This window comes from Carettochelys insculpta, chromosome 2, assembly GCF_033958435.1.
Source record: "Carettochelys insculpta isolate YL-2023 chromosome 2, ASM3395843v1, whole genome shotgun sequence".
NCBI lineage: Eukaryota > Metazoa > Chordata > Testudines > Carettochelyidae > Carettochelys > Carettochelys insculpta.
The window spans coordinates 1,974,076-1,996,943 of record NC_134138.1 but is presented as its reverse complement, the minus strand read 5'-3'; the positions used below and the strand labels follow the sequence as shown (position 1 = coordinate 1,996,943).

Here is a 22,868-nt window from a genome sequence, read left to right as displayed (position 1 = left end):
GGAAGCCAACTTATCTGTCACTCCAGGGGCTACTTAGGCACCTGAAATGTCTAAGGTCTGGGGTGTTCTTGGGAGGGTCCAAATAACTTTGAAATGAGCTGATGTCACAGTACCCAGCAATCCTAAAGATCTCCGTCAGTGATAAGTTAATTATCTACACGTAGGGAAAGCAAGAAAATGCAGCTTGAGAACTTGTTGAAATTCAGCGATATAAACTTCTGAACAGGGCTTGGAAGGAATGGAGCAGGGAACGCATTGTTAAATCAGCCAGTCGCGCCTGGTGTTCATTTTGTGTACCTTGACATTTAATAAAGTGGATTTTGTTGTTTTGTTGTAGTCGTACTTGTGCCCAGAGGGGAGTCATGAAGTGAGCGAAGTCAGAGCTTTAATTGGACCAAATATGGTTGGTGAGAGAGACAATCTTTGGAACTCCTCCGAGCTCTTCTCCAGGTCTGCGAAGCTCAGAAGGGCTAACTGGTCACTATTCAAAGCCACTGCAGAATAAACAAGACATTACCTCCCCCACCTTGTGTTTTAGCAGCTTTAAAGCTTGTGCTTTTTGCATCTCAACTTCATCTGTCCTTAAAAATGGCCAGCCTGCCCACCACAATTTCTCACAACTTTGAGAATCATGAAAGACAAAAAGCTTAAAATATATTACACAAAGTTATAAAAAATAAAAAGCGCACTCCACCCAGCCTTGCTATGAGCCAGAACAGTAGGGGTGAAATGCTGCAGCAGGCATAGGGCAGAGCTTGTATTTCCACTGAATTCCTCTGAGTTTAAGTGCCTCATTGAAACTGCAAGTCACAGCAATCACCCCTCACCCTTCCAGAGAATGAAGAGGGTTTGCAGGTTAAGATGGGAGCAAAGAAAAATCCTTATTCCTAATCGTGATGCAAGAAGAACACAGTGCTTAAAAATGTCTCAGGTCGGGTGCTTTAAGAAGGCCCCTGACCTGAGAAATTTCGGCACACTGAGAAGTACAACTTGTAGCGAGAACACAATCAAAACCCGAGGGTGTGGCCAAGTCACCCAGAATCTGATGAAAGGTAAATGTGGTTCAGGCGTCCAGCCAGACATCACTCACTGTGACTCACTTCCCTCGGGGACTCCCGGGAGAGCTGCTTTCAGTAAGTTCTCTCTTTGGCACCTGCCCACCTGCCCCCCGCTGGGGAAGCACCAGCAGCCACCCCCCCCAGCCACCTACCCCAAAACGTGGGCAAAACTTCTAAGCCAGCCAGGGACGCAGGAAGACAGAACCAGCTGCTGGGGTGGGGGGGGGCACAACTAAAAGGTTCCCGCCTCAAAACTGAAGTGTCATACCCCACTCTCCAGCCTTTAGCTCAGTCCCTCAGTGGAGCTCAGGAGGAAAAGGGGGTGGGAGGTGGACCCAGACCTGCTCCACACTAACACACACCGAGATAGCAGGGTCACACCAAATCCCAGCCAGCAGCACACAGAGGGATGCCAGTGTGACGGGGTTCAGGGGTCCCCAAGCGCTGCCCCCGGCCGCAGGCAGGAGTGACTCTCACTCAGCAGGTAGCACAGGAGGTTTATGAGGTGACAGAGGCCCAGCTCAGCACAGAGGTGTCAGTGCAGCCGGCAGAGCCAGTCATTCCAACCCGTCCTGGGGAGAGGACCCCGAGGGGGGCCCCTCTGGGGTGTAGCCTCCCCCCTTGCCAGGCTGGCTGCCTTCTAGTGCACTCTCCCCCCAGCTTCTAACTGCTGCCTATGATTCAAACCCCTGCTCGGCTCCTCCCTGCTCTGTGCTCAGGGCAGAGGTGTTACCTGCGAGCCCAGGTTACAGCCCCAGGGTCATCCTTAGCCGCTGGGAGCTGCTCTGCTTGTCTCACACACATGCAGCCTGAGTCTTACATGCACCCCCCACACCATCACAGCCACACACACACTAATACCCCCTGCACCCCCCACCACACACACTCCAAACCCCGGCCAGCCAGAACAGAGAGGATACACACACGCTTCTTCAACCCCCCGCAACCCGAGCCTCTTCCAGCACAGCTGCCCCCGCTTCCCACAGGGCTTCTGCAGGGGGCCTGTGCCCCAGGGAGAATGGGGAGCCCCTGCCCTGGGCACACACCTTGCTGCTTCTCCCACCAGAGCAGAGGAATTACCTGGGATGGAAATAACAAGCAGTCCTGGGGCAGCTCAGAGACGAGCAGACCCTTTGGAGCACGAGCCTTCGTGGGCAAAGTCCCGCTTCAGCAGGTGAATACGTGGGGGTCTGACGAAACCGGACGTTGCCCACCAAAGCTCATGCTCCAAGTACCTGTTAGTCTACGAGATGCCCCAGGACTGCTTGTTCTGGAAGGTACAGACTAACCTGGCTGCCTCGCTACCTGGGAGGGAGTAAGTGCTGCTGTTGTCCTCCCGCCTGGATCCCCCTCCTACCTAGCTGGCCCGCAGGTAAAGGCACATGAGACTCTTCATAGCACCCCGGTCCCTGGGGAGGGTGACCAGGGCCCAGATGCTGCCCTTGAAGGAGGCGCTATTGATGCCGCTGTATAAGGTTCTGCTTTGGCAGGTCACTGGGCTTGGTGGCCATGGCTTCAAGGGGGCACTGCGAGCTGGGCAGCTGCAGGTGCAGTGTGCTGGGCCGTGCTGGGCTGTGGGGGGCCGTGCCCTGCCGTGCTGTGCTGAGCCGAGCCGACCTGAGCCGAGCCCTGCCGTGCTGGGCTGTGCTGTGCTGAGCCGAGCCGACCTGAGCCGAGCCCTGCCGCACTGTGCTGTGCTGAGCCGAGCCGACCTGAGCCGAGCCCTGCCGCACTGTGCTGAGCTGAGCCGAGCCCGGCCGTGCTGGGCCGAGCTGAGCCGAGCCGAGCCGTGCTGGGCTGAGCTGAGCCGAGCCGTGCTCGGCCGTGCCCTGCTGTTCTGACCTGAGCCGTGCTAGGCTGTGCCGTGCGGTGCGCGGCTGAGCCGAGCCGAGCCGAGCCGGGCGGCGCCCAGGGCGCGGGGAGGGGGCAGCTGGTGACTCGGGTGGGGTCCCAGCGCACCGCTGCAGCCCGCCCCCCGGGGGCCGCCCCCCGCGCACTGCGCATGCCCGGGCCCGGCAGGGTCCGCCCGGCTCGGCTCGGCTCAGCGCAGCGCAGCGCAGCTCGGGACTCCCGGTTGCCGCCGCCGCCGCCCCCCCCATGGCGCTGCCCGGCCCCCGCCGCTTCCAGTTCGCCATCGACCGCGGCGGCACCTTCACCGACGTGTTCGCGCGCTGCCCCGGGGGCCGCGTCCGCCTGCTCAAGCTGCTGTCCGAGGACCCGGCCCGGTACCGGGACGCGCCCACCGAGGGCATCCGCCGCGTGCTGCAGGAGGTGGGGCCGGGCCGGTGCCCGCCGCCCCCCGCGTGTCCCGTGCTGGCCCGGCCGGGCCCCGGGGGCTGCTTCTGCCCGGCCCGGCCCGGCCCGGCGGGGCGTTCTGCGGGGAGGGCGCGGGGTGGGACCGGCCTGGTGGGGTGCAGCTCCCTGAGCCCGGCCCGGCCCGGCCCGGCCCGGGGAGACCTGGGTTGTGCTGGTGGGTCCGGCCCTAGGCTGGGCCCAGCCTGCGGGGTGGGGGGTTCCCGCCCTTCCATTGGCTCGCCCAGGTCCCGGTCCCGCCCCCTGAGCCTCAGTTTCTCGGCTGAGGACAGGCGTCGCCTCCCCTCCCCACCCTGCCCCGGGGTCCCTGCAGGGTGTGCGCTGCCCCCAGTGACCCAGAGCTGCCCCCAGGAATGCGGCACCCCCTTGCCCAGCGACCGCCCCCTGGATGCATCGCAGATCGAGTGGATCCGCATGGGGACCACAGTGGCCACCAACGCCCTGCTGGAGCGCAAGGGGGAGCGGGTCGCCCTGCTGATCACCAAGGGCTTCCGGGACCTCCTGCACATCGGCAGCCAGGCCCGGCCCTGCATCTTCGACCTGGTGAGTCTGCATCCCGGCGTCCACCCCTGCGGCCTCCTGCACCGGGCCAGGCTGCTACCGCACGGCCTCCGTGCCTGGCAAGGAGCTCCTGGGTCCAGCAGCAGTTGGGACTTGGCCAGGATTCTCCCACATGTCACTGTGCAAACCAGCCCTTTCTGGGGCAGCCCAGGGGGCAGGCGGGGCTGGATGCACCTCAGGCCCAGGTGAGCTGCTGCACGCCAGACTCCGGCGTGGGAGCTGCCCCAGGGCAGATGTCCTTGGGGGCCCCTGGAAGGAGCCTGGGCTGGATTTCACAGCTAATCTCCTGGCAGCAGTACAGCCTCCCTTTATCTGCCCTTGGCGAGCTCTGGAGCCACGTGACACCTGCAGCTACTCCATCTCTGACCACAGACCTGCCATCTTGCAGTCAGCAGCTCCCCCCGGCTATTTGCCCGTGGCTGGGCGTGAGCTTCCACTACCCTGGGTCTCCCCTGCGCCCCGCTGGAAAGGTGCAAAGCTCTGGCCTCTGGGCTTCTGTAGGACAAAGCCCTCAGCCCTGCGAATGGCTCCGCTCAGCAATGGCAGGCCGGCTGCCTGCCGGGAAGTGGCCATCCAGCCTTGTGCCCCAGGCCAGGCGGCTCAGTCGCTGCAGCCTGGGGGGAGCCATGCGCTGGCTCTGGCGCCCGGCTTCGAGATGGAAGGGGCTGGTGGAACTTGGACTCGGCTGCCGCCTCCTTGCATGACCAGGGGTCCCTCGGTTGGGGTGCACAGGTTGGCCAGCGCAGACCCCGGGCACTACGCAGCCGAAGTGGAGCTGCTGGGCCTTGGGTTGCGGGCCAGGATGTGAGGCCCTGCCCGAGAGGGAACAGCCTGCCGCTGCGCAGGCCCGAGACAGCTGCCAGGGTCTGAGCTTCGGGGCTGCGGGCGTTCTGCTGCGTGACGTATCCGGAGCCTTCCTGGCCCTGGCCCTGGCCCTGGCGGGGGAGGCTTAAAGCCATGTGTGACAGTGGGGCGGAGCCTGGGCAGCCGTTACTGGAGGGGCCCTGAGTGACTGCGGCTGGGGCCAGAGTTACCGCCAGGGCAGCGTTCCCTGCGAGCTGAGCGCTGGGGCGCCTGCCCAGGGGCAATTCGGTCGCCGACCCCCAGCTGGTCAGCAGAGTGCCTGCAGCCGCCCACGGCCAGCAGCACGTTTCTATTGGTGGTGCATGTCCCCACAGTCCCGTACTTCCGCTAGCGACCACCGCAGGCTCGCGCTCGGGTACACGTGTTCAGGGCCGCTGTTGGCTTAGGTTCCACGCGTCCCCCCTTACACAGGCCACCCGTGCAGGTGAGGAGCTGCAGAGGGGCAGCGGAGGAGGCCAAGGCGGAGCCGTCCGTGTCTGGCTGCAGTCAGGAGTCCGGGGCGGTGAGCTGATCGTAGGACCCCTCGTCAGCGTGGCACTCAGGAGCAGTGCCACCCGAGGCTGGCGTCAGGGACCGATTCCATAGCGCACGTGCCCACGTTCATGCTTCCCTGACTCACACCCGGGAAGGGTCGCCTCTGAGGGAGCCGTTTCTTTTACAAAGGAGTAGCCAGGATTCCTGAGAGACTTACGGCATCCACACACAATTTCTTACTGGTGTCTAATACGTGGTCGAGACCTCGCAGCTGCTACAAAACAAGACAAAGCTTGCGGAAAGTTACAGAACTTAAGACCAGCGGTGGCTGAAATTAGCAGAACTTACATCTGCGTTGTACTGGACTGAGCGGCGGCTTCATTCAACATACATCTTGGGGCACATAACTGAATTTCTTCTGCCCATGTGTAATAGGACGGGGTTTCTGGGCACAGCTAGAGAAATCAGTCCAGGGCATCTTTGCTTAATATTCTGGCTACTCACAGCCTCAGGCTGGGATCTCCTTCTCGCTAAGGTAAATCCAATCAGACACCACAGCACCTCTGCCAGCCCCACTGGCCAGCCAGAAGCTGCACAAGCAAACCCACACACTGCCCAGCTTTAAACCTGTTTCACCAAACACCGCACAAAAGGTGCAGCCGCAGCCCCCAGTCAATATATACTTGGATCTTACCCAAAACAACACATTTACATAAAATCCATTAGACTTAATATCTAAGGGGTTATTAACAAAAAAGAAAGAACAGGCTTAGAGAGAAGAATTGTTCAAGCAAAACTTCACATGGATCAGTCATAACTACTGACGCAGGCCAGGGATGTTATTTGCTGATTCTTGAAAGTCTTCGAAAGTCCATTTCAGGTCACAGGAGCATTGCAGATCCGGCCTGCTGGGGTCTGCATGCTGGGACATGGCCCCTTGGAGACAGGCACAGGAACAAAAAGACAAAAGATCCAAGATGCACACTTAGTCCACCTCATTGTTCTCTCCTGTGTTCAGGGACAAAACCCTTTCTTCTTCCCCTAGTCCTGTGAGGGTCAGTCTCACCCGGCCCAGGTGGGCTGTTGTGGCAGACTGCCATTGGTCATTTACATGGCAGGTGGGAATGATGTCTGGGCATCTGATTTCGATTCCTTAGCTCAGACCAGGTCACCTGACCAGTGGGCTGCATCCCATTGACAAGTCCCAAGCCTCTGGGAGGTGGATTCCACATCTGAGCATCTGGTTCCCACCTCATTGTTCAGTCCAATGGCCTGGCTAGGGCTGAGTTCACACCTCCTGTTGTGAAGCTCAGCCCTGAACCATTGTCTAACATACCACAGAGCTAGCAGCTACACCAATATTCCACATGAAGATGGACTGCAGGCGGCCAGGAATACCATCCCTGGTGTTACCACAGCCAGTCTGCTGGCTGACCTATGTAACTTTGTTCTCACTCACAGTTATTTCCAATCTGGGGACAACTTATACCTCCAGATCAGCGGCACTGCTATGGGCACCCGTGTGGCCCCACAATATGACAACATTTCTAGGGTCGACTTAGAACAGCGATTCCTCAGCTCTCGTCCCCTGGGGCCCCTCCCTTACTTACGCTACGTCGATGACATCTTTATCCTTTGGACCCACGGTAACGAGACTCTGGAAGAATTTCATGGAGATTTTAACAACCTGCACCCTACCATCAATCTCAGTCTTGACTATTCCACATGAGAAATACATTTCCTGGATACCACAGTACAAATCACCAATGGCCACATTGACACCAACCTCTGCCGGAAAACCACTGGCTGCTACACTCACCTACGTACCTCCAGCTCCCACCCACCTCACATCACACAATCCATCGTTCACAGTCAAGCCCTTAGATACAATCGCATCTGCTCTGACCCTACTGACAGAGACCAAACACTACAAGACCTCTACCGGGCATTTATAAACTGGATTACCCACCAGGAGAAGTAAAAAAGTGAATTGACAGGGCCAGACGAACACCCAGAGACCATTGGCCCAAGAAGGTCAACAACAGAACACCACTTGTATCACCTACAGCCCCCACTCAAACCCCTGCAACGCATCATTAAGAACCCACAACCTATTCTGGACCAGGGTGCCACACTCCAGAAGGCTCTAGGTGACAGGCCTGTCCCGTCCTATAGACAGCTGCCCAAGCTGAGGGAGATTCTCACCAGCAATCACAGGCTACACCACAGTAATATGAATCCCGAACTTTTCCTTGCAACAGACCCCGGTGCCAACTGTGTCCACGTATGTATTCTGGGGATCCCATCGCTGGACCTAACCATGTTAGTACAAGATCAAAGGCACATTCCTGTGCACTTCCAGCAACGTTACATACGCCATTATGTGCCCACAATGCCCTGACACTATGTACATTGGACAGCCTGGGCAAAACCTTCGCCAGAGAATAAATGGACCCGGTGCAGTAAGGTCTCAGAGTACGCGGTCCAGCTCTTACCCCCGATCCATGCAGTGACCCTCACTTTAGGCGGCTTCCCACTCGCGCAACTGAACGCGGCCGGGCTCTCAGCCTGCCCAGCTTCTCACAGCTGCAGGCAGCCAGGCAGGCTATGAGCCCCTTCCCCCTGCTTCCCACAGCCGCACTGGGCACCGCTCCCGGAGGTAGGGGGAAGGCTTTTAGCTTGCCTAGCTGCCTGCCCCTGTGGGCCGCCTGGTGGGCTAAACCCTCTTCCCCCTGTTTCCCAGAGCGATGCTGCTTGACAGCCCCCCCAGCTCTCCTGTCCCCCTGTGGCCCCAGCTCACCTCCCCAACAGGGGGCTCCAGCTGCACGCCTGGGGCTCCTCTCCAACCGCTGGGCCCCAACACCCCCAGATGCCTGGGCCTTGATCTCCCCCACCCAGTCCCAACCCCCTGTGGGGCCCTAGATCACCCCCCCCACATGGCTGGCTCAGCACGGGGGGGCTCCAACCTGCCCCCCATTCAAGCACCCCCCCCGGTGCACCCCCATTCAACCCCTCCCCTGCCTGCCTCAGCGCCTCCCACGACCCCAGCTCATCCTCTGTACATGGGGCTCCAACCCCGCTCCACTCAACCACCCCACCCCGGTGCACCCCCAGTTCAACCCGCGTGCTCATCTCAACCCCTCCCTCCTGCAGCCCCAGCTCACCCTGCCCCTCCGCGGCACTTGGGGCTCCAGCTGTCAGCTGCCTCCAGCGTGCACAGGGGCTCTGTCCCCCCTGCCAGCTCAACCCACCCCTGCTCCTGTTCAATCCCCCACCTGCCCAGCTCAACCCCCCATCCCCAGCTGACCCCCCCAGCATGTGCTGGGCTCCAGCTGTCAGCTACTGCAGGTGCATGAGGCTCTACCCCCACCCCAGTCGTAACCGCCCACGACTCCCTCGGGCCCCAACCCATCCCCCAAGCCCTCCCCCACTTATGTGAAATTCAAGGCCCCCAAGAGTTGTGTGAAACACAACCCTCAGGTAGCTCCAGGGATTCCTGTACACAGTAGCCGGTCAGTGAACGCTTCAGTGGAGTGGGCGGTTCTGTTAAAGACCTGAGAATTTGTGTCCTGCAACACAGAGAATTTAACAGCAAATTAGAGTGAGAGCTTTGTGAGTTGGAGCACGTATTCAAATTCGACACATTAACGTGGTATGAACAGAGACGACAACTCCCTCACCCATCACGAGGACTGCTTCCCTCCCTTTGATGCTCATAATTATCTCAGACAGGACAACTAACCTCCCCCCACCTCTCACCCCTTCCTTCAACCCCATTTGATTTGTCAGTTTTTATTGTAATTTTGTTTTATTTTGTTCGGACCTCTGTCCTTACAGATGTCAGCCTGTGCTGGAAATGGGATTGATCTGATGAAGTGGGTCAGTCCCATGAAAGCTCATCAGTAAATAAATTGTTTTGTTCGTCTTTTTAAAGTGCTGCATTTCTGCTGCCTTGTTTGGTTGGAGCTACAGTCTGGAACTTTACTGATGTGGTGCAGAGCTCTGAGTAGCACCCACAGATCCAGGATGTCCTCCGCTTTCATTAGATGCCTCACACGGCCCCCGGCGCTATATTTGGGGCTGCTAGATCCGCTGGGCGCACAATACGGTGTCGAGCCCCAGTGTAAAATTCCGGCCCCTGCCACCGGGGGGGAGCAAACGGGATTGGGAAGAAGGGTGGGAGCGATGCCGCCAGGGCCTCACACAGGGTGGGGGCCGGCTGAGTGCGGGGGCCTGGGACTGAGCCCCTCTCCTTGGGCGGGGCGCAGCAAAGCCTGCCTGTGGGTGGCAGCTGCAAGGAGCGGCCGTGGCAGAGACGCTGGGGTCAGTGGGGTGCGGCAGGGTGTGGCGAGGCTGCACGGGCGCACCCAGGGAGCAGGCCCCAGTGCCCGCAGGACACCAGAGCGCGGGAGCGAGAGGGTGAGTCGCGCTGTCGCCAGCCGTGGGTGGGTGGGCAGAGCCAGTTCCTGGGTGTGCCCAGACCGGGGAGCTGGCCCTGCCCTGGGCTTGCTCTCCCCCTGCTGCCTGGCCGTGACCGGGCCTCTCTGCTGGGTCCCAGGCGGTGGTGGTGCCTGAGGTGCTGTATGAGGAGGTGGTCGAGGTGGACGAGCGGCTGATCCTGCACCGTGCCGGCTGCCAGCTCCCCGAGGCCGCCCTGGGCCCGATTGTCACAGGTTGGTGTTTGCAGCCAGGTGGGAGCAGGGGCAGCTCGCTCCCCCCCATGCGTACCAGGGCAGTGCCTGGCGGGGCTCGGTCCTCACCCCTTCGGTGTCTCCCCGCCCGCTCCCACACTGCCCTGCTGTGGCCCTCTGCTGGGAGGGCGCCTGCAGGTGCGGGCCCTACCTCTGCCGCGTCCCCTCCCAGGCGTGACGGGGGACGTGCTGGTGGAGCAGCGCCCCGTGGACCTGGCGCTGCTGCGAAGCGACCTGCTGCGGCTGCTGGAGCGGGGGATCCGGAGCCTGGCAGTGGCGCTCCTCCACTCCTATGCGTGAGTCCTGCAGCCCTGCGGCGTCCCCAGAGGGGCCCTCCGCCCTGCAGACGTGGGGTGGAGCTGAGTGCTGGGCTCGGCCCGGCCCGGCCCTGAGCGGGTGCTGCCCGCCTGCCCTTGGGTGGTTGGAGCTGGGCAGGGCTGGGGTCTGGAGCTCCAGAACAGCCCCGAGCCACCCCGGCGCTGGGCACCGCACTCTGCTGGGTGCCACGCTGGCGTCCCTGCCCCTAGCGCCGGGGAGCCCTCCTGGCTGGCTTGGCGCAGGGCCGCCCTGGTCCGGGGAAGCTGGTGCCTCTGCCTTGCTGGCTGGCTGCCCCTTTCCGGAGCCAACCCTTCCTCCCCCGGCAGCTGGCCAGGCCACGAGCAGCAGGTGGGGGCGCTGGCCCGGGAGCTGGGCTTCCAGCACATCTCTCTCTCCTCCGCGGTGACGCCCATGGTGCGGGTGGTGCCACGCGGGTACACCGCCTGCGCCGATGCCTACCTAACACCCTGCATCAGCCGCTACCTGGACAGCTTCCGCGCCAGCTTCACCCAGCAGCTCCAGGTGAGCGTGGGGCATGGCCCTCAGTGTACAGCCTTCCTGGGGGGCAGCTGGGTGGGCATTGCCCTGAACGGCCCTCAGGGCTGCACCTCCGACCCACCCGGGTGTGGCTCTTCTGGCCCCCCAGATGGCCATTGGCAGCTCTGCCCCGCCTCTGCAGGGACTCCTCATGTCCATGTCTCTGTGCCTGGTCCCCTCTCTGCCCGGGGTACATGGGCTGGCCTCAGCCTCGCCGTGTCCCCCTCCCACTGCCACTGGCCGTGGGGCCACCTGCTGCCGCCCTGTGTCCGGGCTGGGGCCCACCTGGCCCCGGGCTCACCTGTGCTCTCGGGTGCCCCCCGCAGGACCTCCAGGTGCTCTTCATGCGCTCCGATGGGGGCCTGACCCCTATGGGGCAGTTCAGTGGCTCCCGGGCCATCCTGTCCGGCCCCGCTGGCGGCGTCGTGGGCTATGCGGTCACCACCTACAGCCAGGAGGAGGGGCAGCCTGTGATCGGCTTCGACATGGGAGGTGGGTGCTGCCCACAGGGGCCATTCCCTGGGCCCGTCTGGCCTTGCGGATGGGCTCCCCGGGCCGGGCCGGTCCAGGCTGAGGCTCGGTGCTGGCGGCATCACCCCACTCGGGCAGGCAGCAGGTCCTGGGCTGGAGCCCGTTGGGTGGCAGCAGGCCGAGGAACCAGGGGGCTGGCCTGGTTTGGCTCTGGGCAACATGTCCACCTGGGACCCTGGCAGGCACCTCGACGGACGTCAGCCGCTACGCCGGTGAATACGAGCACGTCTTCGAGGCCACCACGGCCGGGATCAGCATCCAGGCCCCCCAGCTGGACATCAACACTGTGGCGGCTGGCGGTGGGTCCCAGCTCTTCTTCCGGTGGGTGTCTGCCTGCGCTGTCAGGCCCCTACCTGCGCCTTTCCTGGGGCTCCCCTGCTCGGCCCCCTCCCCGGCCCTCTCTGGCCCCCCCTTCCTCAGCCTGGCACTTGGGGCGCTGTGCTGTCTGGTTGTGGGGTCCGGAGGGAGCGTTGTCTCCTGGGGGGCAAGTGTTGGGGCTCTCGGTCATTGGTTCTCCTTGGCGATCTTCTGGCCCTTCCTGGGGCTGGCACGTGACCTGTGCTGGCCCCGCTGCCAGGCCCCGGGCTGTGGGTGTCTGCCTGCCCCACCTTGCGGGCGCTGCTGAGGGGCAGCTGCTGCGCTTGCCCCAGGGCCGTGTGCCGGGGCTGGCGGATGCCGCAGTGACATGTCCCCCTCTCTCCCTGCCAGGTCCGGGCTCTTTGTGGTTGGTCCCGAGTCCGCGGGGGCCCATCCTGGTCCCGCCTGCTACCGGAAGGGTGAGGCTGCGGCTCAGCTGTGCCGGGCGTAAGGGCAGGTGGGCGCCGGCAGCGACTCACCCACCACTCCTTGCAGGGGGACCCCTGACCGTGACTGACGCCAACCTGTGCCTGGGCCGCCTGCTGCCTGACTACTTCCCCTGCATCTTCGGGCCGGAGGAGGACCAGCCGCTCTCGCGGGACGCTGCCCTGCAGGCCTTCCACGAGCTCACTGCCCGCGTGAACGCCTTCCTGGCCGGCCAGGCGCCGGGCCGCCCTCCGCTCACCGTGCAGGAGGTGGCAATGGGCTTCATCCGGGTGGCCAATGAAACCATGTGCCGACCCATCCGCTCCCTGACCCAGGTAGGGCTGGGGGCCGCGCTGAGCCTGCCCACCCCCCGGGGCTGCCAGACCTCCTAACACCCCTGCTGGCTTCAGGAGCTGAGTCAGGCTGGAGCCGGGCAGCTTCTAGCTCTGCCGCAGGGCACCAGCCAGCCCCCCGGTGCTACCCACAGGGCGGGGCCGGGAGGGGCTGTGGCCAAGGGAAGTGTCCCCAGGACCTGATCATGGGGGGTGGGTGGCTCGGCTCCTGGTCTTGTGGTGGGGGGCTTTGTCCCTGGCTCTCTGGGGGGAGGGGAGGGGAGCTCAGTTTTCTGTCCCTGAGCCTGACGCTACCCCTGGTTGCGGCAGGCGAGGGGCCATGACACCTCGCGCCACGTGCTGGCCTGCTTCGGGGGCGCCGGGGGGCAGCACGCCTGCGCCATCGCCCGTGCGCTGGGCATGAGGACAGTGTTCATTCACAAGTAGGTACCGGGCAGCGGGGGAGGGCGCGGTGCCTGCCTGGCTCTCTGAGCCCCTGGGCACCAGATGGCAGGGCAGGGCTCTGCCCCCTGCCTTGGGGGTCCCTTTGGGGAGAGCAGGTGCAGGAGCCTGCAGATCCTGGGGAGGCTGCGATAGCAGCGCTGCGGCTCCCTGGGGCACCCTGAGCGGTGTGGGGGGCTCTGCTCTGGCCTAGCCTGTGGGCTGGCTGCTTGGGGGGGGCGCTGGTTGGAGTGTCTGTACCTCGGCTGGCAGGTCAGGCTGGCGGCTGCGGGGGGCACCGGGAGCGGGGCCTGGGGAGCAGGGCTGGGCACCGGGAGCGGGGCCGGGGTAGCAGGGCTGGGCACCGGGAGCGGGGCCGGGGTAGCAGGGCTGGGCACCGGGAGCGGGGCCTGGGGAGCAGGGCTGGGCACCGGGAGCGGGGCCAGGGGAGCAGGGCTGGGCACCGGGAGCGGGGCCTGGGGAGCAGGGCTGGGCACCGGGAGCGGGGCCTGGGGAGCAGGGCTGGGCACCGGGAGCGGGGCCTGGGGAGCAGGGCTGGGCACCGGGAGCGGGGCCGGGGGAACAGGGCTGGGCACCGGGAGCAGGGCTGGGGGAGCAGGGCTGGGTGTTGTATGGGGGGCACCGGGAGCGGGGCCTGGGGAGCAGGGCTGGGCACCGGGAGCGGGGCCGGGGTAGCAGGGCTGGGCACCGGGAGCGGGGCCGGGGGAGCAGTGCTGGGCACCGGGAGCGGGGCCGGGGGAGCAGGGCTGGGCACCGGGAGCGGGGCCTGGGGAGCAGGGCTGGGCACCGGGAGTGGGGCCGGGAGAGCAGGGCTGGGCACCGGGAGCGGGGCCTGGGGAGCAGGGCTGGGCACCGGGAGCGGGGCCGGGAGAGCAGGGCTGGGCACCGGGAGCGGGGCCTGGGGAGCAGGGCTGGGCACCGGGAGTGTGGCCGGGGTTGCAGGGCTGGGCACCGGGAGCGGGGCCTGGGGAGCAGGGCTGGGAACCGGGAGCAGCGCTGGGCACCGGGAGCGGGGCCGGGGGAACAGGGCTGGGCACCGGGAGCGGGGCTGGGGGAGCAGGGCTGGGTGTTGTATGGGGGGCACCGGGAGCGGGGCCGGGGGAGCAGGGCTGGGTGTTGTACGGGGGGCACCGGGAGCGGGGCCTGGGGAGCAGGGCTGGGCACCGGGAGCGGGGACCGGGGGGAGCAGGGCTGGGCACCGGGAGCGGGACCTGGGGAGCAGGGCTGGGCACCGGGAGCGGGGCCGGGGTAGCAGGGCTGGGCACCGGGAGCGGGGCTGGGGGAGCAGGGCTGGGCACCGGGAGCGGGGCCTGGGGAGCAGGGCTGGGCACCGGGAGTGGGGCCGGGGTAGCAGGGCTGGGCACCGGGAGCGGGGACTGGGGGGAGCAGGGCTGGGCACCGGGAGCGGGGCCCGGGGGGAGCAGGGCTGGGTGCTGGGGGCGGCTGTGTGAAGCAGGCCACGGGCTGTGATGTCGAGAGTGGGGTGCTGCAGGGGGCCAGGCTGGCCAGGGGCCCATGAGGTGCGGCGGTGGGAGGTCCCCGGGGGGTTGGCCCCACGCCGTGGGACCAGCCTGTGGCCACGCTGGTCCCGCACAGACAGGGCAGCCCTGCTGCAGGGACAGGTGGCCCCACCCTCAGGCGGGCTTCCCTGGCAGGTACAGCGGGATCCTCTCGGCGTACGGCCTGGCGCTGGCAGACGTGGTGCATGAGGCCCAGGAGCCCTGCTCCCTGCGCTACGGGCCCGAGACCTACGCCCAGCTGGACGAGCGCATTGCAGCTCTGGAGGCAGAGTGTGCGCGAGCTCTGCAGGCCCAGGGCTTTGCCAGGTACCCGCCCCGCCGGCCTGGGGCTGCCCTTGGGCAGAGCGGGGCGCTGGCCCGGCAGGTGCTGCCATTGCCTCTGGGCCTCGGGTCACCTGGAGCGAGAGCTGCCTTGGGGCGTCGCTGGGAGAGTCGCAGACCAAGGCCTTCTGTCACACTGGAAAAGCCACCTCCTGGAGTGCCTGCAGCAGAGTGGGCCCTGTGTGGGCCCAGCCCTCCCCCTCGGCCCAGGGATTTCCGTCAGCCCCTTCTCGGGGCGGGGGGGGGAGATGGGGGCGGTGGGGGCCTCTGGGGCAGACGCTCTCTAGCACTGCCATAAAGGAGATTTCTGGGGCACGGCTGAGTCTCCATTCAGGGTGAACTGCTGGAAGACGGGGCCATCTAGAGCCCGAGCCTGGGGCTCCTTCACTGTATGGCACCAAACAAGTCACACCACCCTTGTGTTAGCGCACTGGCCAGCAAGAAGTCACACCAGTAGGAACATAACAGCCACGCTGGTGAGCCCAAAGGTCCATCTAGCCAAGGCCGGATGCCCCAGAGGGTGGGGACAGAGCAGGAAGTCATCAGCCTCTGACAGACAGGCTGGGACACCATCCCCACCCAGCCTGGCTACTAGCCATGGGTGGACTGAACCTCCATGAATTTATCTCAGTAATTCCCCTGCACACTCCAGCTTGTTTGGTGCCACAGCCAGGCCCTTCCTTACCCGGGTGAGAGGTTCTGAAAACCAAACTCACTAAGTCCCAACAGAACAAAGCAGCAGAGATGCAGCACTTTGAAGATGTAACAAAACGATTTATTTGGCGATGAGCTTTCCTGGGACAGACCCACTTCTTCAGATCGATCCCATTTCCAGTCCAGGCTGACATAAGTACAGAGGACCAAAGGAAAAAAAAATGTCAATAAAAACTGACAAGTCTAGTACATAGAACTGAAGGAGGGGGTGAGGGCTGGCGGGATGTTAATTGTCCTGCCTGAGATAATTATGAGCATCAAACTTCTTCTCTTCCTTTGATGCTCATAATTTTCTCAGGCTGGACAAGTAACATCCCCCCACCTCTCACCCCCTCCTTCAATCCTACTTGAATGGTCAGTTTTTATTGCAATTTGTTTTTGTTTTTGGTCCTCTGTCCTTATGGATGTCAGCCTGGACTGGAAATGGGATTGATCTGAAGAAGTGGGTCTGTCCCGCGGAAGCTCATCACCGAATAAATCGTTGTTAGCCTTTGAAGTGCTGCATCTCTGTTGCTTTGTGGTGTTGGTGTACAGACAAACATGGCCATCTCTCTGGTACAAATCCGAGCGGGTTCTTCCAGTCCCAAAGGAGCAGCCGTGTTCCCAGGGCCACGTACACACCTGCTCTTATCCAACAGAGCAAGCTGGGCCCGTCCTTTAGAATCACAATGTGGAGATACACCTGTCTCATGGAGCAGGAAGGGACCTAGCACCATCCCTGACAGATTTTTCTTTTTTTTCCTAATCTATTTGCCCCAGAGCCCTAGCTGGCCCCCTCCAGGACTGAGCTCACAGCCCTGGGTTTAGCAGGCCCATGCTCTAACCACTGAGGGAAGAAAAGAGAGACTAAACTTGTTAAAGGAATCCAGCTACATATGCTGATTACAAGGGCTTGGTGCAGGCTTGTAGTGCAGCTGGAATAAGCTGCTGTCTTCAAATAAGTTTTGGGGATACATCCTCTGCTGGGCTGGGTCCTGAGTCCCTTTGGGCTCAGCTCATAGCAAAGATGTTCCTGAGGTGACTAGAACTGGAAGGGACCTCGAGAGGTCACCGCGTCCAGTCCCCTGCCCCAATGGCAGGACCAAGCACTGTCCAGAGCATCCTCAACAGATGTCCACCTCACCTGCTCTGAGAGATCCCCGGGGATGGTGGTTCCACAACCTCCCACTTATTCCAGTGTTTGACCACCCTGGCAGGTGGGAAGTTTTCCCTGATGTCCAACCCAAGTCTCCCTTGCTGCAGTTTCAGCCCGTTGCTCCTGGTCCTGTCCTCAGAGCTGGATTGATGACAAAACAGAGGAACCCTGGGGCCCTCTTGACACCCTTGCCTACAGGGAGGGAATCCCATTGTTCTTGCTGTCCCAAGATGGAGTGGGTCATGTGAGCAAGTCCCCTGTCCCTGCCTGATGCTGTAGCAGCCCTCGCGCCCAGGCTGGTGAGAACATTCACAGCAAAGCTCATCAGCTCTGGATTGGCACCTCCTTAGGTGCTTTGTTGGTGAAGTGCTGCTGTTACCATAGGAAAAAGGGGACCCCCTTGAGAGGGAGTGTATCTGTACCAGTATCCTAGAATCCCAGGGCGGGAAGGGAACTCAGGAGGTCGTGGAGTCCAGCCCCCTGCCCAGAGCAGGATCAACCCCAACCAAATCATCCCAGCCAGGTCTTTGTCCAGCCGGGACTTAAAAACCTCCAGGGGTAGAGATTCCTCCACCTCTCTAGGCAACACATTCCAGTGCTTCACCTCCCTCCTGGGGAAGAAGTTTTTCCTAATACCCAACCTACACCTCCCCCTCTTCAACTTCAGACCATCGCTCCTTGTTCTGCCGTCTGACACCACTGAGAACAGTTTCTCACCCTCCTCTTTAGAGCTCCCCTTCAGGAAGCTGAAGGCTGCTATTAAACCACCCCTCAGTCTTCTCTTCTGTAAACTGAACAAGCCCAAATCCCTCAGCCTCTCCCCATAGGCCATGTGCTGCAGCCCCTTCATCATTTTCATTGCCCTTTGCTGGACCCTTTCCAATGCATCCGCATTGTGTCCATGCTGGGGGGCCCACAGCTAGACGCAGGGCTCCCCATGTGTGTCGACTGGCTCCCCCGTGTTACTGCCTGATAGCGTATATAGCGCGTTAATAGAAGGGGACCGAGCTTTCTGCGTACCCCTCCAGCTAACCCCTCTCTTCCCGGCAGGTCCCAGATCTGCACGGAGGCCTTCCTGCACCTGCGCTACGCACGCACAGACTGTGCGCTCATGTGCTCAGCCAAGGGGCACCCAGCCACCTCCGACTCCTGCCGAGCCGGGGACTTCCGTGCTGCCTTCTCCAGCCGGTGGGCGCCCGCCCTGCAGCGGCCGGGCCTAGGGGTGGGGGAGAGCTGGGCCCCGAGGTGCTCCCGGGATGATTGGCTGGCAGCGTGGCCCAGGCCTGAGGTTCAGCTTGCTGGAGACGGGCCATGGGACTGCCAGGCCCTGCTCTCTGCGGCCCTGGGCTGCCCTGCACAGCCATGCCTGGCGTCGCTCCGGCCCCGGCGCCGCCTGTCAGGGTAATGGCTGCCTGGCCCTGCAGGTACCAGAAGGAGTTTGGCTTCACCATCCCTGGGCGCCCTGTGGTGGTGGACGACGTGCGGGTGCGAGGCAGCGGCAGCACCGGGATCGGCCAGGAGGAGCTGGTGGCGGCCAGCGGGAGACCCGCCCGCGTGGAGACGGTGAGAGCCAGGCGGCCGTGCTCGCTCCCCAGCGCCGGACTCCGGCCCAGGGGGAGGGGATCGGGCTGGGTAATCCCCGTCCCACCCGCCGGTGAGCTGCGGCTGCTCCCCCATTCCTCGCCTTGCGGCACAGCCTGGCTCCGCCTCGCGAGGGTCCCCTCCTGGGGCTGCCCAGGCGGCACCATGTGGCATAAGAGGCCCCCTCCTGGGCAGGGCAGGGCAGGGCAGGGCAGGCCTGGAGCGTGCTGGGGGCAGGGAGCGCAGGCGGGTGGGGCGTCAGGGGATCGGGGTCCTGTCTCCGTGAGGAATGGGGGAGGGGTTCTGGCTTCGTCAGGCCGGGGCTGGGGGGCAGGGCGTGGGGTGGGGTTCCTGGCTCTGGGAAGCCTAGGGGGGACGGGGCTGGGCCCAGGCACGCTCAGGGCATTCCCTCCTCTCCTGGCAGGTGACCCGTTGCTACTTCGAGGATGGGTACCTGGACACCTGCGTGTACCTGCTGGAGGATCTGACCTGGGGCCACTCCATTCCTGGTCCCAGCATCATCGTAGATAAGAACAGGTGGCAGGAGGGGAGGCCGGAGCCAGGACTCCTGGTTGTGTGCCCGGTGTCGTGAGGCTCGGCCGGGGGGGGCTGGCGCTGCTGGGGGCTGCCGCCAGCCCAGGCTCTGGAGTGCTCCGGCACAAGAGGCTGATGGGCACGGCAGGGCAGTCTGGCGGGAGGCTGGTGACGGAGGTACGGGGTTGATGGGAAGTGGGGCTCTCCCTGGGGTTGCGCAGTAACCTAGCCTCGCCCCTCAGCACCATCCTGATCGAGCCAGGCTGCAGGGCCTCCATCACCCGCCGCGGGGACATCAGCATCGCCGTGGGCGCTGAGGAGCGGCACCGCCTCGGCACCGAGCTGGATGCGGTGCAGCTCTCCATCTTCTCCCACCGCTTCATGGGCATCGCAGGTGAGGCGGCTGCATGGAGCCCCTTCCCTTCCCCCTCCCCCTCCGTGCCTGGCATCCGGCTCCCAGAGGACCCTCCGGGGGCTGGAGCCCTGGGGCTTCCCTGCCTCCTGAGACAGGCTCCCTTCAGCCACCCCTGGGGAGAGCGGCCCTTGGCCGGGGGCTGTGGCGCCTCGCCAGCCCCCGCGGCACCGCTCGGCAGTTCAGCTCCTGGGTCGGCTGGGGTACAGCCCGGCAAACCCTTCGCTACAGACGCTGGAGCAGGGTCCCGTCTTCAGCCAGGGCCGGGCTGCCAGGGAGTCGCCCGGTGGACCCTGCTCTCGGCTTGGGGCACCCGGCGAACGCGGTGGTCCCCTGACTGCCCTGGCTAGTAGCCGGCGGGGGCGGGGACCTGTCCTTCAGGGACTTCCCATTTGGTGTCTGGGCCATGGGCGCCGCTCCTGGCAGGGAGTCCCACGGGCTGGCTGTGCGCTGGCGAGGAGCCACTTCCCTTTGTCGCCTGTCAACCTGCTGCCTCTTCGGGCTGCTGAGCACACAATAGCCCTGCGCCGGGGCGGGGTTGAGACCGGGCGGCCCTGGTGGTCCCTTTGAACCCTGGGCCTCTGCGTCTGTGTCATGGGGTGACCCTGGTTCTAGTGCTGTGTGAAGGGGGGAATGATACGTCCCTGGTCGTGTCCCGCTGTCTTCTCTCTGCTAAGCTGAGCCCTGGCCCCCCGATCGCTCGTGCTGCTCTTCTGCACCTGTTTCCAGCACTTGGGTCTTTGCACACGTCGGCCCTGGGCACAGCCAGAGCCAGCAGGGTGTGGAGCATCCTGCTTCGTGGCTGTGCTTCTCCCAGGGGTTCCCAGCCTCGTTAGCTCTCCTGGCTGAGCAGCACACGGAGCGGGCGGGTGTCCTCGGAGAACTCCACGCTGGCTCCAGCGTCTCTCTCCAGTGGCAGCGGCTAATCAGACCCCGACGGTTTGTGCGTAGCACTGGGATTGTGGTTCCCAAGCAGAGAATCCTAGAATACAGGCTGGACCTCCTGGCCTGGCACCTTGGGACCAACAAGGGCATTTGCCAGACTGGGGTGGGACCCCGCCAAGGCCCCCCAGCCTGTCTCTGATCCCAGTTCTGGCCCTAGCTGGTCCCCCTCCACTACCCCCAGCCCCACTGCTGCCAGCCCTGGGCTCTCTGGCCCAGGAGCATCCTTGCCGTGGTGGTGACTCTTCTGTGGCTGCGGCCCAGAATGGCGTTTGCTTTTTTGCCTCTCTTGCTGCTTGCTCTGACCGGCCGGTGCGTCGCCCAGGCTGGGGCTTCCCCGGCTCTTGTTGCGCAGACTTGAAAGCGGAAGGGCAGGGTCTGAGGTGTGGGTGACACGGCTTGCTGGGCTGACCAGGCAAGCCCAGCCGCGGCTCTGCAGCGCTCCAGCCTCCTCACCGTGCCCCGCTCGCTCAGAGCCGGGCTCGCCGTGTGCGTGCGGGGGAGGGGTTCTACACCACCCCAGCAGCACTTCCGCTGGGTGTGACCTGTTCGCAGTGTGCCAAGCGCCCGCCTCCCCGGGCACAGGCGCCGCCTGAGACCTGTTCCTACGGCAGCCTGGGTGTGAGACTAGGCGCCTGGGCCTCGTGACTGCATCGTCTCCTGCAGCCACCTGTTCTGAGACTCTGGGCAGGCTGCTTTGGGCTGCTCTGCCTGGAGTGGTTTAGTACCTGCTGCAGCCTTGGCGCTCCCTGTTAACCCTTTCCCGGGCCAGTCACGCTGGAGGGGGCCCTGATGTTCACCCCTCTCCTCTGGGAAATGGGCCGTTGTTCTGGCCCTCTCCTTCCTGTCTTTGGACTGGCCAGGGCTGTCCCTCTTTGCCTGTGACAACTGACTTAGCTAACGACCTTTTGGTGAAGGCTCTTGTCAGAGGCTTTCTCAAAGTCCCAGTACACTCTAGCCACTGGAGCCCCCGTCCACCTGCTCGTTGGCTCCCACAAACCATTCCAGTCATGTGGGGAGGCAGGATTTCCCTTTGTAGAGCTGTGCTCATCTTCCCCAGCAAACCACGTGCATCCACGTCTGAAGATTCTGTGCTTCACTAGAGTTTCAGCCAATTTGCCCAGTACTGAAGTCAGGCATAGGGGCCTGTAATTGTCAGGATCACCTCTGGAGCCATTTCTAAACATGGACATCACATTAGCTACCCACCAGGTATCTGGTGCAGAAGCTGATTTGAATGATAGGTTACAAACCGCAGCTGGGAGTTCCACAATTTCACACTTGAGTTCCTTCTGAAATCTTGGGTGAACTCCATCTGCTTCTGAGTTCATCCTTTTTGTTCCCAAACTGTCTCTAAGGCCCCTGTAACCTGGGGCTATTCCTCAGCTTCGTCATGTAAAAGGCGGAGCTCAGGTGCGGGAATCTCCCTTGCCGCCTCTGCTGCAAAGATCGATATAAAGAATTCACTGAGCTGTCTGCACCAGCTTTATCTTCCTTCAGTGCTGCCTTAGCACCTCGGCTGCCAGGGCCCAGCGGCTGCTTGGCAGAGTTCCTGATTCCGAGATACTTCAAAAATGTTGCTGTTAGTTTTTGTGTCTTCACATTCTTTCTTGGCTTGCCTAGTTCGCCTCCGCCACTTGACTTACCTCCGTTTGTGCTTTATGGGGCCGGGAGGGAGAGAGGAGCCCCTGGTGCCAGCTGTGGAGCGGGGCTGTGCCTGCTTGCTGAGCTGTCTAGGTTTTGGGGGGCTGGTTACATGGCTGTGGGGTGCCGTGGGGCTGGGAGTTCCTAGGAACAGCTCCCTCCTTGGGGTCAGCAGCAGTCACCTCATCTCGCCCTGCAGAGCAGATGGGCCGGATCCTGCAGAGGACGGCTGTCTCCACCAATATCAAGGAGCGGCTGGACTTCTCGTGCGCCCTCTTTGGGCCGGACGGGGGGCTGGTGTCCAACGCACCCCACATCCCCGTGCACCTGGGAGCCATGCAGGAGACCGTCCAGTTCCAGGTGGGCACAGCCCCCTTGGGCATCCTCTGTGCCTGTGTTCTGCCCTTCAGGGAGGGGGCTGTGGCTCCCTGGGCCCCTCGGCGGCCCCTGAGCTCTGCTGTTGGTGCCGTTTCAGATCCGTAACCTTGGGGCTGACCTGAACGAAGGTGACGTGATTCTCAGCAACCACCCCTGTGCGGGGGGCAGCCACCTCCCAGACCTGACCGTCATCACGCCTGTGAGTGCCCCTAGCTGGGGCCGCTGGGTGCATCTCCCCCTCTCGGCTCCAGCTGGGAGCAGGTTTCCGTTCTGGGGCAGCCCTGGAGCCCAGGCCTGAGCTGGCAGATGTCTTCCCCCTGGGCCAACCCCATGGGCGCTGCAGGGCTATGCGGGGCTGGTGGCAGCAGCGTAGAGGGGTGGCCCTGGGGCAGCGGCAGCATGTGGGGGTTACCCATCCCTTGCCGTGCCCCACTTGGAGCTGTCCTGGGGCATGTGGGCCCCAGCCCCCATTCCAGCATCTCTCCCCTCCCAGGTGTTCTGGCCGGGGGTGGCGAGGCCTGTGTTCTTCCTAGCCAGCCGTGGGCACCACGCCGACATCGGCGGCATCACGCCCGGCTCCATGCCCCCCCACTCCACGGTGCTGCAGGAGGAAGGCGCCATCTTCATCTCCTTTAAGCTGGTGAAGGGCGGAGTCTTCCAGGAGGAGGGTGAGTGTGCTGGGGGCAGACCCAGGCCCGTGCACAAGCTGGGGGGAGCCGCTGAGGAGCCCTGGCTGGGATCTGCAGGCAGGTGCGGGGAGCCC

At 63.3% G+C, this 22,868-nt stretch overlaps 1 protein-coding gene across 4 annotated transcripts in view; it reads left to right on the top strand.

The window, feature by feature from the left end:
• The first annotated feature begins 3,063 nt into the window (after positions 1-3,063).
• OPLAH (5-oxoprolinase, ATP-hydrolysing) overlaps positions 3,064-22,868 on the top strand; it is a 29,679-nt gene continuing 9,874 nt past the window's right edge. Inside the window, exons 1-18 of one of the 4 annotated variants that reach the window (XM_074986426.1) lie at positions 3,064-3,329; positions 3,723-3,914; positions 9,829-9,943; positions 10,134-10,257; positions 10,606-10,801; positions 11,143-11,308; positions 11,530-11,668; positions 12,056-12,123; positions 12,200-12,465; positions 12,793-12,905; positions 14,580-14,750; positions 17,665-17,802; positions 18,039-18,177; positions 18,620-18,732; positions 18,972-19,123; positions 21,927-22,087; positions 22,203-22,304; positions 22,599-22,773. In XM_074986426.1, coding sequence (XP_074842527.1) covers positions 3,156-3,329; positions 3,723-3,914; positions 9,829-9,943; positions 10,134-10,257; positions 10,606-10,801; positions 11,143-11,308; positions 11,530-11,668; positions 12,056-12,123; positions 12,200-12,465; positions 12,793-12,905; positions 14,580-14,750; positions 17,665-17,802; positions 18,039-18,177; positions 18,620-18,732; positions 18,972-19,123; positions 21,927-22,087; positions 22,203-22,304; positions 22,599-22,773 — 2,704 coding nt within the window. In that variant the 5' untranslated portion in view covers positions 3,064-3,155. Of the gene's footprint in view, positions 3,330-3,722; positions 3,915-5,398; positions 7,555-9,828; positions 9,944-10,133; positions 10,258-10,605; positions 10,802-11,142; positions 11,309-11,529; positions 11,669-12,055; positions 12,124-12,199; positions 12,466-12,792; positions 12,906-14,579; positions 14,751-17,664; positions 17,803-18,038; positions 18,178-18,619; positions 18,733-18,971; positions 19,124-21,926; positions 22,088-22,202; positions 22,305-22,598; positions 22,774-22,868 lie in introns of those variants that run through there. The other 3 variants (XM_074986423.1, XM_074986424.1, XM_074986425.1) reach the window with 3 other exon arrangements.